A 12,980-nucleotide genomic window follows, 5' to 3' on the forward strand; every position below is an offset into this window, starting at 1 on the left:
AACTCTACATCAAGTTATTAAATTCCCATCACCATGGGGAATTTGCCAAATTCGTGGGGATCAGCAGATGGCTAGAAGTGTCAACGCTGTAACAAGTACGAGCACCGTAAATAAAGAAAAATAGCAATTACAGGAAACAGTTGAATGTAAAAAAGATCAAACTTCAGCTGAACAAGAAAAGACAGATTTGGACTCAAGGCCTGACACAATTCAGGAACCTGAAGAAAATGAAAGCATCAAAACGACAATTGAAGAGCTCGAGACAGTGATATTATTTGAGCAATGGCCTGAACGGAAGGTTTATGTCGGGGCCAATTTAAGCTTAAACATGCGAGGTATGATAATCAAATTTTTAAAAGCTAACTTAGACTGCTTTGCTTGGTCCCACGCTGATATGACAAGGATACCACCGGATGTGATGACTCATAAACTCAATGAGGACCCTTCTTTCACACCAATAAAGCAAAAGAAAAGAAAGCAATGTGCTTTCAAGAACCAGGTGATTCAGGATGAGGTCCAAAAATTATTAAAAATCGGATCGATCCGTGAGGTAAAGTATCCTAATTGGCAAGCTAACACGGTGGTCGTACCCAAGAAAAATGGTAAGTGGCGCGTTTGTGTGGATTATACCGATCTAAACAAAGCCTGTCCAAAAGATTCCTTTCCTTTGGTGAAACAGTAAATAGTTTTGTATTTCAGTAAGATTCCAATAATATTCCGAACCCTATAGATGGTGAGTTCTTCTCCTTTTATAGCTAATCCTAGGAGAAGAGGTGATGTCTTTGTCTTAATGAGGCAATTATGAGCAATAAATTATATTAAAAGAAACGTTACACAATTATTTCTTTTTAAAACAAATATTCTAACGTATTTGATATTTAATGCTATTTTTATACTCTTTTACGTCATCAGATTCGTATCTTCAACTTCTTCCGATCTTCGGTCTTTAGATGACTTGGATAGGTACGAGACTCGTACCTATTTTAGTAACGGTCCGTGTCAATGTTGCTTTCTTTTTCCCTTATTTGTTGTCACCCGTGCCTCTTGGATATTTATTGTGTTTTGACCGTTTGACCAGACCACGTGTCATACCACGTCACCTAAAATGTAAATTCAGTTTTTTCTCAATACACTAGAGAGAAAGATCCACCCCATTCTGATGGTCGTTGGTTTGCAATGAAATTTGGACATGGCCGCTGCAACTCTTGCCTCTCACCAACTCCATTGCTGCTTTTCTTCATCTACCAAATTCGCAATTACTAACAAAAGAAGACAATCTACTATTGAAAATAAGGAATTTCTTTCGCTTTTGCGCCAAATTTTGAGAGTTTCGAGTCAGAATCGCGGCCCTCTTGGCGAGACGATATTATGGTTGTTCTTGAACAAAGACGACGGAGTTGGGGGCTGAGCAACTTGAATTTTCTGTTGATATATTTTAATGTATTTCGATATATCTTGTTGTATTTCATTGTATTCATTATCTTTTTTTTCCATTGTAATTCAATTTATCTCGTTGTATTCCACGTATTTCATTGTATCCACTATCTTTTTTTTTTCCATTATATTTCAATGTATCCCGCTGTATTCTATGTATTTCATTGTATTTACTGTCTCGCTATATTCCATGAATGTATTCATATATATTTTTTAATTAATATAATTTATGTATTCAGATGTATTATATAATTTCTCTGAAGATTGCTATGTTTTTGGGGTGTTTTTCGGTTTGAGAATCTTTTTTACAACTGGGAATACAAAATTTGTATGCTATATTTGTTGAATTATATTAGGAGTTTATTTTGTTAATTGATTCACTTTCCGTTTAAAAATAGTGTAATCCCCTGTTTCACGCTGTGAATACAGTCGAATACAATAATCTATCCAGCTGTAATCCCATGTTTCACGTCATGAATACAGTCGAATACACTCGAATATAAAAATCTGTCTAGCTATAATCCCCTATTTCACGCCTAGAAATGCTATTGTATTCATAAATACAATAGTTTAAATACATCGAATACACTCTAAAAAATATGAAAACATAGTTATAAGAAGTAATATAATAAATGATAGCTACAACTAGCTAACAACCACTAAAACATAGTGATTTATGAAAGTTTCTCTTAATTAAACAATTTTGGTAGCTACGACATGCTGGTGAAATCCTTCTCCAATCAACCCCTTCCTTCTCCCACCAACAGATAAATAAAATGAAAAAGTAGAACAGTGCAAAATGGTAAAGCCTAATTATTTCGAGAAGTCAATTAAATAAATAAAAATTAGACTTTGAGGACTTCATAAATCATGTTGTTAAGTCTTATAAGTAAATAGTACTTTTTCTGTTTAGCTATCGAGAGCCTTGATGCATGACTAACCTTGTAATTACGAATAATAATCACCCCATTCTGAAATGAGGCAGAGATAGAATAACGTCTGTGATATGTTCTTTTAATATGATTTTGTTTTTCTTGGGCCGAGGTCCATTTGAAACAACCTCTTCAGCTTTACAAAGCAGGGTTATAAGATTTGCGTACATACTATCCTCTCAAGACCCCATTTATTAATTACACTGAACTTGTTATTGTTGTTGTATACCTTCTTTTGATAGCTATAATTAAGAAATTGTAAGAGATGTTTTTTTTAAAAAACATTTTGATAAAACTCATAAGAGTTATAACTACATGTTTTCTATTGCAAGTTTTATATGACCCATCATGAACGTATCATATAAATTGTTCATTAATGAAGCATTGCATGACATCTTAATTAATTTTCTAACTTCACGCACATAAGAGCGACAAAATGTGATGTTTACGAGCTATAATGAAAAGATGAATTCAAAAGCAGATCCAGATATAGATTAGGAGTTTATTCACTCATGTCTATATAGCTTGGATGTTAAGATGAAGTATAGTACTACTTGAGAAATTCAATTGTGCCACTGACCCTAGATAAAGAATCTAAGTAATGTTTCTCGTAAGTGGGAATGAAGGCTCTAATATTTGCAGATAATATAACTCAAAGTTTAATTTGAACTCTTTCCTAAAATTTCATTACATGCAATGGAATCAACTTCAACTTTGGTTCTCCATTACCTTTTCGAACAAAATCGAAACAGAAAACAAGAAAAGAGATACTAATACGATCCTTCTGAATTTTCCTAGTATGCATTACATTTTATTCACAAGCATAAATGAAGCTCTATGAGCAGTGAGAATTCATATAATTAGGGCATTTGTACATGAGGTTTACTCTTTAAATTATGTCCTGTTAACCTATTTTCACTAAATTGTTTGGAAAAAAAATGCATTCAAATATTTTAAAGGCGAAATTTATCCGACTGAGATGATTAGAATCTAATAGTCAAATATGATGCAAATAATTTCATATATCAACATCAACTTACTTCCAATTGACAGGTAGTTATTAGTATTTTTATTATTGTTGAACTACATTTTGCTCGTTAAAAACTTTTACTCTTGGTGGTCATTTGGTAGGATTAGAAAAAATAATACATGTATTAGCTTTGATATTACTAATCCTATGTTTGATAGTGTTTTTCAACTTATGTATACTACTAATACTTGTATAGTATTAGTTATACATCCTGTTCAGTACCAATCTTATACATAGCAAACTATGACAATAGCAATACTATAATTTTTAATACATGAATATGCATGTATAAATACATAACTATCCTTTTAAAAATTTTAATATATCAAATCAAATAGTCAATAAAAAATAATTTCAACATTATTAATATATTATATTCAGTACTATTCTTATATCTGTCTCTGTCTTGGTATAGTCCTCTCTTGGTAAATCCAGGCCCATTTCCTCCAGTCCAGTTGTTTTGATTTAACAAGGAATTAACTCTTCGGTAAAATTCTGGAAGAAGATGGTCAGCAAAAGCTGCCAAAACCCTTCACACCTAAGCTACGACTGCACATATTGAGAGGAAAACGAAAGACCCAAAAATCAGCTCAAAACCCAATAACCAAACAAGATTAACGGCAGAATGATCTATTCTTATTTTTTTTCTTAAATGCCCATTATACCCTCGAGCACTGACAGTTGATTCTAAAAAGACAAGTCGAAGCTTGCTGATTTAACGCCTTAACCGTCGGTGGGCCACTCTAATTAAAGTAGTGGCACTATCGTTAATAAAATAACCAACAATGGGTCACATTGACATAAAAAAGTTACTTACATTAACGTAACCTTTTGGTATTTTTCCCACCTTATAAAAATAATAACAACACTCTCCACTCCCCAAAGCAACATACACTACACACCTCAGTCCTAAAGTCACTAACACTGTAACCAGAGTCTAAGAATACTGTCGGCAGTGACAAACAACTTCCTCTATTTCTTGCTTTTTTTTTTCTTGTTTACACACTAACCTCGGTTTCTCCGCCTAGCCGGAAACTGAGGTGGTTATAATTGTAGTGCTGACCCACATTTCACTTACTTACATTATGGAAACTCACTGCCCAAATTTTAGTTTCACTAGTTTTTACTCTGTGGTTTCTGGGGTTGTGTTTTTTTGGGCAGTCATTGCTTCTGCTGGCCCTCTCCGACGTGTTGAAGACACACATTGGTACCCTGCTACGGCCACTTGGTACGGCAGCCCCGAAGGCGACGGCAGTACCGGTAAATTTATTATGGTTAAATGATACTATGTGTTTTTCATTTTAAATCCTAAGTGTTAAGGTTATGTTGTTTAATTTGATATAAGGGGTCGTTTGGCATGAGGTATAAGAAGGTATAATGGTGGTATAAAAATTTAATACCATCTTAATATTATGTTTGGTTAGCAAATCAGGTACTAAGTTATCCTTAATTTTAACACTGGGATAACTCATACTTAAAGAAGGTGGGGTAATTAGCACCGGTATAATTTATATCTTCTTCTTAGAAATTATGTCATTGTCATTCTTAATACAGCATATCAAACAATGAATAAACAACAATCCCAGCATAACTTATCCCAATATAACTTATACCGACATAACTTATCCCAATATAACTTATACCGACATAACTTATACCGGTATAAATCGTAATCCCCTAAATTTACTGAAAGACTCGTTACTCTTTATAAATGAATGAATGGAGTATTTTTCAAAGAAATTGAGTCAAAGTTATCAATTTTCTTTTAGTAAGCTAATTTTAAAAAGAATAAGTCTGGTGCACTAAGTTTCCGCCATGCACCGGTGAGGACCGGATCACAAGGGTCTATTGTACACAGCCTTATCCTGTATTTGGGCAAGAGGCTGTTTTCAAAGCTCGAACTCACCTTCTGGTTACACGACAACAATTTTACTAGTTACGCGAATGCTCCCTCCTTTTTGTAAGCTAATTAATTTGATTTTTAATGGTGGAATTTTTTGGTCAGGTGGGGCATGTGGGTACGGAAATATGGTGGATGTGAGGCCGTTCAGGGCAAGAGTAGGGGCAGTGAGTCCAATTTTGTTCAAAAATGGTGAAGGATGTGGGGCCTGCTATAAAGTTAAGTGTTTGGACCGTTCCGTTTGTTCAAGAAGAGCTGCGACGGTGATTATTACCGACGAATGTCCAGGTGGGTACTGTTCCGGCGGCAGAGTTCACTTCGACCTTAGTGGCGCCGCCTTTGGCCACATGGCTGTTTCCGGTTACGGCGGTAGCCTCCGTGACCGTGGTGTTATCTCCGTCATTTACCGCCGGTAAGGAACTTTTGTCATTTTTTATTCTTGTTATAACGGTCTTGTTTTTTTTTCCTTTCTGTTTTGTCAATTAGTGTTTAATGGTTTGTTAATTAATGTACCATATGTCATAAAGTTTTTGACAAGGCAGAGTAGTACTATTTTTGTTGACAATGACACCCCTGACTTAAGTGACTGTGTTGGGGTTATTTCTAAATATTTTTGGTCATTTTTTATTTGCTGTGATATATTTTAGTATTGATTAAATGCTGCTTAGTTATTTGCGCATATTCACACACGAAAAAGTGAATTATATTCTGTTTTTTTTGTGTATAGTTTCTGTATGTTTTATATCCTTTTTGGTCAAAAACTTCACTGCTACTTCCTTGGTTTGCATGAATTGGAGTCTGACTGCTGACCTACTTTTCCTCTGACCATATTTATTTCACCATTTTTGTGGTTAACTTTCAAGAGATTTTTATTATTATCTTCTCTTTGGAGGACTAATATTATTCTCTTTTCCTCACAGTAATTTATTAAGTAGTAACTTTTACATTTTAGACAGATGATGGGCACTAATATTCTTTAATTTGTGGTTGTAGAACTCCATGTAAGTACCCTGGAAAGAACATAGCCTTCCATGTAAATGAAGGGTCAACACCTTACTGGCTTTCTCTTCTTGTTGAATTTGAGGATGGAGATGGTGATGTTGGATCCATGCATATTAGAGAGGTACATGTCTTATGTCTCCGCTTATATTTATATACACTCGGAGACAAGCCAGAATTTAAAATTTATGGATTCAAATTCGAAATTGCACCACTTCACTGGGTTCAAAATATACTTTTTGCACTTAGTCGGATTATTAATACATATACAGGTCCAGGATTATTAATACATATACACCCCAAGGCAAAACTATATATTAGTTCAAATGAATCCATAACTTCTTACTGGGCTTCGCCCAATATACAAAGTATTTACACTACAAAATAACAATTTGTGTATAGCTTAAGCTCTTTATTTAATTGGTCAAACTGAAGATTGAAAGCTTCCTAGTCAAAAGAAGCTTTCGAGTACTAGTATAAAGGATGAGGAAACATGTTATGGTCTATACTTTCACGGTTATCAAAAAGAACCTTTAAAAAAAATTTAAGCTCTGCTTTAGAAGACTCTTTACAATTTACAAGAAATCTGAAATATATTAGACAAATCCGAATATTTAGTAGCTTTAAGAGAACTTTAAGAATCACGTGATACCAGACAAAGCAAAAAATCTTTGTTTGACATATGAAAGATTCATTTGGCCTACATTGATACTCTCTCTGCCACAATCACACCATTGTTTTACCAACAATATAGATAGCGTTTCTCCTTTTTGTGTATGAATATGAAAAGTTCCTCTCCATCTTGACTTGTTTGTCCAAAGTATTATGCACTTCAATCACTTTCCACATGCTTTTCTTTTTATCACTGTTTTACAATAGTGTTGCCTCCTTTTCATGCCGAGGGTCTTTCGGAAACCTCTCCACTCTTTGGGGCAGGATAAGGTCTGTGCACACACTACCCTCCTCAGACCCCACACGTGGGATTATACTGGGTTGTTGTTGTTGTACTGTTTTACAATAGTGCAAAAGTGTTCAATACATACAAAAGTTACCTCCTTTTTTCAACCAACCAACAACAAACCCAGTATAATCCCGTAGGTGGGGTTTGGGGAGGGTAATCTGTACACAGACCTTACCCCAACTTTGTGAAGGTAGAGAGTTTATTTCTGATAAACCCTCGGCCCTCTTTTCAACCAAATACAATTAAAAATGTCTTCTTCCCTCATTTTTTTATGAAGGGTAGATTCTTTTTCCTTTATCATCAGACAGACAAGAATTTTGAATTTTTTTTAAAAAGACTCTAAAATTTGCTAATTTTTCAGGCGAAGTCGAATGTATGGTTAGAGATGACACATATATGGGGAGCAAATTGGTGCATAATTGGAGGACCATTGCAAGGACCTTTTTCAGTGAAGTTAACAACACTGTCAACTGGAAAAGCCCTCTCAGCTAGAGATGTTATTCCAGGCAATTGGTCTCCTAAAGCCACTTACACCTCTCGTCTTAACTTCTTCTAATTGGCTCCCAATTACTGAAAAATTAAGATACCAGTCCCTCAATTAGCTCTTTGTGTCTTTTTTTAAAGGAAAAGTAGCCGTTTGGATCAGCATATAAAAGTATCCAAGGCTCTTTCCTTTTTTTTTTTCCTACTTTTGTTGTTGTTGTTGTTGTTGTTGTGTGTAACTGCTAGTAGCCCTCTCCAAAGGAGAGTGAGCGCCTTGCCTTGTGGTTTTTCTTGTAATAATAATAATTGTGTGGTGATACGTTAATTTGTTGGGTTGTAGGTTAAGTTTAGTGGGGTCATTTTCTGTGGGTTTTAACTGAGGATAGGACCAAATGAATGCACATGTAATGTAATGTTGCTTGATATGGAAACATGAATGAATGATGTGGGGACCTTTCTGCTCTTTTGGTAGTTTGGTTCTGTTTCCTACTATATTTAATATCTTGTCACTGTTCAATACTTACAACTGAACTCAGAACATCCTATGGTTGCAACATAAGAAATTGATCAACTCATCAACGGTTGCTCAGATCCTAATCACATACAGATTTACTATGACAAATAAACAGAAACGAATTCAGAATCTTTGAACTGACGATTATCATTTCACCTACTACCAAACTCTACTTCATCTAACACTGTCGGTATTACTTTGAAGTCGTTTTTTTCATAGCGGGGTTTGGGAAAAAGCGGGACTACAAAGGTCTATTGTACGTAAACTTACCCTGCATTTTGGTAAGAGACTATTTTTAGGACTTGAATCCATGACCTCCTGATCATATGACAACAACTTTACCATTTTTTTTCCTAGCCATGAGACAAAATGGAACACAGCGAAAGATCAGCACCACCTTATTGAAAGATGATATAAGATCGAGGGACCAGGTACTTACTCATATTCAGTGTTATACCAAATCAAACAATTTAACTATAATGGTCACAAAGTTAAAGTAACAATATACTCCACATTGATTAACCAAAGTAAAATATTTTCAATTCATTTACTTAATGTAAATATCGGATTCGATTAACATTTTCTCTTGAACTTGTGTTGTTGGGGTGGGGTGGGTGGGTGGGGAGTTAGGTGGGGTTTAACTTCAAGATTGGGGCAAAGCAATTGGGTGGCCAATAGTCATGAAAGCATAAATATGTTCTGAAACGCACACCTCTATCACATGCAATAAGAGTAAAGAACTTAGTGACAAGAATGATCTTGTCCACACGTGGAAGCGGTCCCAATTACAAAACAGTTACTACTTCTAACTTCATATTTGGAATCAACTGACACTCAGTTCTATACATGTGAATGGGCATGTGCCCAAATCCTCCCAAGATAAAAGGAGAATTCACACTCGTGACCAAGAGGTCCCTTAGCTAAGATTCTCAAGATTTCTCTTTAACATTTATGTAGAGATGGACAAATTAGGGGCACAAACATTCAACTCTTTGGTCCTTGCAACATCAAACTATTAGGAGTAGGGCTTAACGTGGATTTGAAGCCTGTAGAATACAATACATTATCTAAAACAAATTTACACTATCCGTGTATTGTAATCTTGAAGCGGGTAATCTATCTTATTTTTCAGGTTGTCATCCTGCAATCTTGTTTTAGATGATTTGATAGTGTAAAAGTTCTTTTACAATGTAAATTTGTATAAACACAAACAGTACATCTAAATATGAGTATGAATTGGAAGGGCTAAAACTAAAAGTAATAACTTAAGGGTGCATTCAGTTATCAAACATAGATCATGGTATATTATTTGCTGGAAACCGGGAACAGAGTATGTGACCAACTTCAAGTACTGGAAAGTGAAAATAACAGTGACCTAATGTGTGAGGCTCAACTAGTATCTCTACCTGCTTATCTTGCCACCAGGTCATTGACCTTGTGTTAGAATAGAATTATCAATTGGAAAGAACTAATTTCCACCAACAGACCTCCAACTACAAAAATTACAGTCCTACGCAATGCAGGATTCTACTTTTTCTTTTCACTTTTAATCGATAAGTCCATAACTCCAACAACAAGATATTCTCAACTGTATCAAATATTCATGAAAAATAATGAATTTCTGGAGGGAGTGATATTGGACCTAAATTGAAGCTGGGAAAAACGTTGTAGGGTACACTACAGGAAATGTAAAACTAAGATTGAAATACCATGGCAACACCTATGTTTTAGACACTCTTATTTGCAAAATTCCAATTAAACTGAGAAAAATTTGACAAGCTTGACCATCAAAGTAAAATTATATCAGTTCACTTTACAAGAAAATATTTCATTACCGCTGGGCCTTTTTAACCTTCTCTTTCCTTGTTTATGAGCTGGTTAAAAGTGTATTATAGTTTAAGTAAAATCTGATTTAAGAGTTCTAGACCAAACCGTGTAGCTTTCTTTGATTATTATTAACAGAAGCTTTCACTAAAACAAAAAACTAAATAAAATAATTGTGGTATAAAGAGACTAACTTGCATCGAAGCTCGTTTCTGTTCAAGTAACGTAAAGAGAACTAGTTAAAAACTCACAAACTAGCCGAACGAAAAGAATGTGTCGTGTGTAGATGCGACATAACACCGAAGAATGCTCTCTTAACCTCAATTAAAAGATTAACCAGCCAGGAAAAAAACTTCGAAGCACACAAATAACAAGCTGAAATTCCTGCTACAAAAGCTACTTCCAATTGTATAAAGGAAAAGGGAACAACAAACTCATCGCATTTCGCGCATCTAAGCAAAAAAGCCTAAAACATACCAGGAAGAAAGTCCCTGGCTGCAGAACATATGTCCTCAAAGGCCAGTCGCTCTTATTTGCAACATGACATACAGCAACAGGAAAAAAGAATGAATGAATGATAATAACTCCAGAGCAGTGTAATAAGAATTAATTAGGCTAGAAGAGAGAAAAGGCATTACTAGGAACTTATTTATGCAGTTGAGGCAGAATCACTTTCTGCAGCTTGTCCGCCTTCGACTGAAGTTGGTGTATCGGCCTTTGGTCCTTTTGGAGTACCAACACTAGCAGCAGCCGGAGATCCTTGTTGTGCAGCATCCTTGACTGGTGAAACAAGCTTGTCAATAGCAGCAGCTGGAGATCCTTGTTGTGCAGCATCCTTGACTGGTGAAACAACCTTGTCAATAGCAGCAGCTGGAGATCCTTGTTGTGCGGCATTTTCCGCATTCTTGGCATCATTAACTGCCTTTCCTATGGGACTTTTCTCATTTTTGGCATCCTTAGCCACCTTTGGTGTCGCGATTTTCTCATTTTTGTCATCCTTAGCCTCCTTTGGTGTAGAAATCTTTTCATTTTTGGCATCCTTTCGTTCCTTCATGTCCTTGGCGTCCTTTCCTTCCTTCGCATCCTTGGCATCCTTTCCTTCCTTTCCATCCTTACCATCCTTGTCTTTCTCAGGAGGAGGTAGCATATGTGGTGGAGGGTTCTGCTTCAGTTTGAGAAAAAGCTGGCGCATTCTAGACAGGTCAGTGGGTTTCCCAGGCTTTGGGCCCTGGATAACTGCAACTGAAGGCTTCCTCTCTTCCTCCTTCTTGCCTCGCCTCTTCTCAATATTAGGGACCTCATGCGGTATAATCTCTGCAATTGCTTTAAAGTATTGTTTGTGAGCTTCTTTGTGAAATTTCTCTTGGTTGGCCAGGTACAACTGCACAAAAGCACATGCATGGTCATTTACTATCAATTACTGTTTTAACATATAAGAGGTTTGAGTGCGAGCAGTTACTTTCTCCCTTTCTCGGTTATTAGATTTGTTGGTCTCGCAATTAAGCTTCCGTTTCTCATAAAATGATCGTATGTACTCCTCAGCTTCAGCGATAATCTGATTCCTCATTTCCTTTTCCTTCTTCTCCTTCTCCTCAAGATAAATGGCATTTTGGCTGCAGAAAATAGACAGGAGACTATCAGATTGCAAACATATCTTGGCAAGCATTATATGCATGTAAAAACAATGGGCATCAGTATATATCTCGTGGTGTATATCAAGTAAAATAGCGTAATACAGTCATAAACATTGTAAGAAACCGAATTTGATCCGAATCTCCTTGATGTCCCAAATGCAGTTCCTCGCTAAATATCCACAACTGAATAAGCAACTGAAGAAATTTTGACCAATTAACATCATGTGAAGTTCTAACCGTAGAAGTAAGTTAAACATCAGTGTTTTCTGTAAAAAAACGATACTTATCATTCATAGCCTGTTGAAAATCTCACTGAAAGGGAAAAAAACAGGTTCTGATTATGTTAAAAACTAAAATTAAATTATTGAACTCAGTAACGAGATCAGTTGTGAAAACAGTGTATTAATAGAGGAAGCAAAGCTTAATGACAGGAGAGAAAAGAGGGAGGAAGCAACTATTCATTATATGCATACATTTTATCTTAGAAAGGACATTTCGGAAACAGAACAACACAATCACAATCACAATCACAATCATTGATGATGACAATAATAACATTAACCAAGAAAGCAGACCGTCGTCATCTGCCCCTCCCCCTCCCCCCAAATCACAATCATTGACGACGATAATAATAACATTAACCAGAAAGCAGATTGTTGTTCAAAAATCACCTAAAGAGGAAAGGAACAATGAGAAAATCAGAGCTGAGCACAAAACATAGGGAGCTAGATATTTAATATTCACTGAAGATCATATACGATAAAGTTTGTCTTCTGCTCTACTACACCAACACCACTACGATACTCTCCTCTTTCCTGATGATTAGAAGTCTTACTGGGATGACTGGCTCGTTTCACACAATGACTGATCCAAGATGACCCAGGGACATACAAAACTCTAGCTACAAATTAGTAATATGATGTTAATTTAGTTTAGTAAGCTATTGGTTCTCCTTGACACCTTGGAAATTTTTTACTGCAAGTTTGAAGCTGTTGTTACTTTCTTTTTGTTTTCATATCGAGCGTATAGAAAATCAAGTATGGTAATCATTGCAGATACCATCCAGCAAGTTTCAGAATGATTCTGTGTTTTTAACCTCTTGACTGAAAGGAGTTAACACAAAATGAAATTGCTCTTGATGCCTCCTTTCTAATATATCTCTAAAACACCATTACTTATTCTTAACACTTTATAATAACTAAGTTGAGTTTTACTCACAAAACAGCACATTCTACAGTCTAAACTTCGAAATGACAAAGTCACATCATT

The 12,980-nt window shown here is 35.6% G+C and overlaps 2 protein-coding genes across 4 annotated transcripts in view; one reads left to right on the plus strand and one right to left on the minus strand.

Annotated features, from left to right (window-relative positions):
• Nucleotides 1–4,277: 4,277 nt before the first annotated feature.
• On the plus strand, nucleotides 4,278–8,231 carry LOC107792971 (expansin-B3). Its single transcript, XM_016615235.2, has 4 exons — nucleotides 4,278–4,656; nucleotides 5,402–5,708; nucleotides 6,290–6,419; nucleotides 7,618–8,231. The coding sequence occupies exons 1-4, from the start codon at nucleotides 4,482–4,484 to the stop codon at nucleotides 7,810–7,812; spliced, it is 807 nt and encodes a 268-aa protein (XP_016470721.1). The 5' UTR covers nucleotides 4,278–4,481; the 3' UTR covers nucleotides 7,813–8,231.
• Nucleotides 8,232–10,462: 2,231 nt separating this feature from the next.
• LOC107792972 (clathrin light chain 1) overlaps nucleotides 10,463–12,980 on the minus strand; it is a 37,181-nt gene continuing 34,663 nt past the window's right edge. For 2 of the 3 annotated variants that reach the window (XM_075223345.1, XM_016615236.2), the window contains 2 exons: nucleotides 11,537–11,690; nucleotides 10,463–11,458 (listed from right to left, as the gene is read on the minus strand). In XM_075223345.1, the coding sequence (XP_075079446.1) occupies nucleotides 10,727–11,458; nucleotides 11,537–11,690 (886 nt within the window). In that variant the 3' untranslated portion in view covers nucleotides 10,463–10,726. The remainder of the gene's footprint in view (nucleotides 11,459–11,536; nucleotides 11,691–12,980) is intronic. The other variant, XM_016615237.2, reaches the window with a different exon arrangement.

Source organism: Nicotiana tabacum, chromosome 10 (assembly GCF_000715075.1).
Source record: "Nicotiana tabacum cultivar K326 chromosome 10, ASM71507v2, whole genome shotgun sequence".
Lineage (NCBI taxonomy): Eukaryota > Viridiplantae > Streptophyta > Magnoliopsida > Solanales > Solanaceae > Nicotiana > Nicotiana tabacum.

Excerpts from the sequence above, each read along its gene's own strand:
- LOC107792971 (XM_016615235.2), top strand. The coding sequence starts at position 4,482 with ATGGAAACTCACTGCCCAAATTTTAGTTTCACTAGTTTTTACTCTGTG. Across the intron at positions 5,709-6,289 it reads ATCTCCGTCATTTACCGCCG|AACTCCATGTAAGTACCCTG; the intron begins GTAAGGAACTTT and ends TTGTGGTTGTAG. Across the intron at positions 6,420-7,617 it reads GATCCATGCATATTAGAGAG|GCGAAGTCGAATGTATGGTT; the intron begins GTACATGTCTTA and ends CTAATTTTTCAG.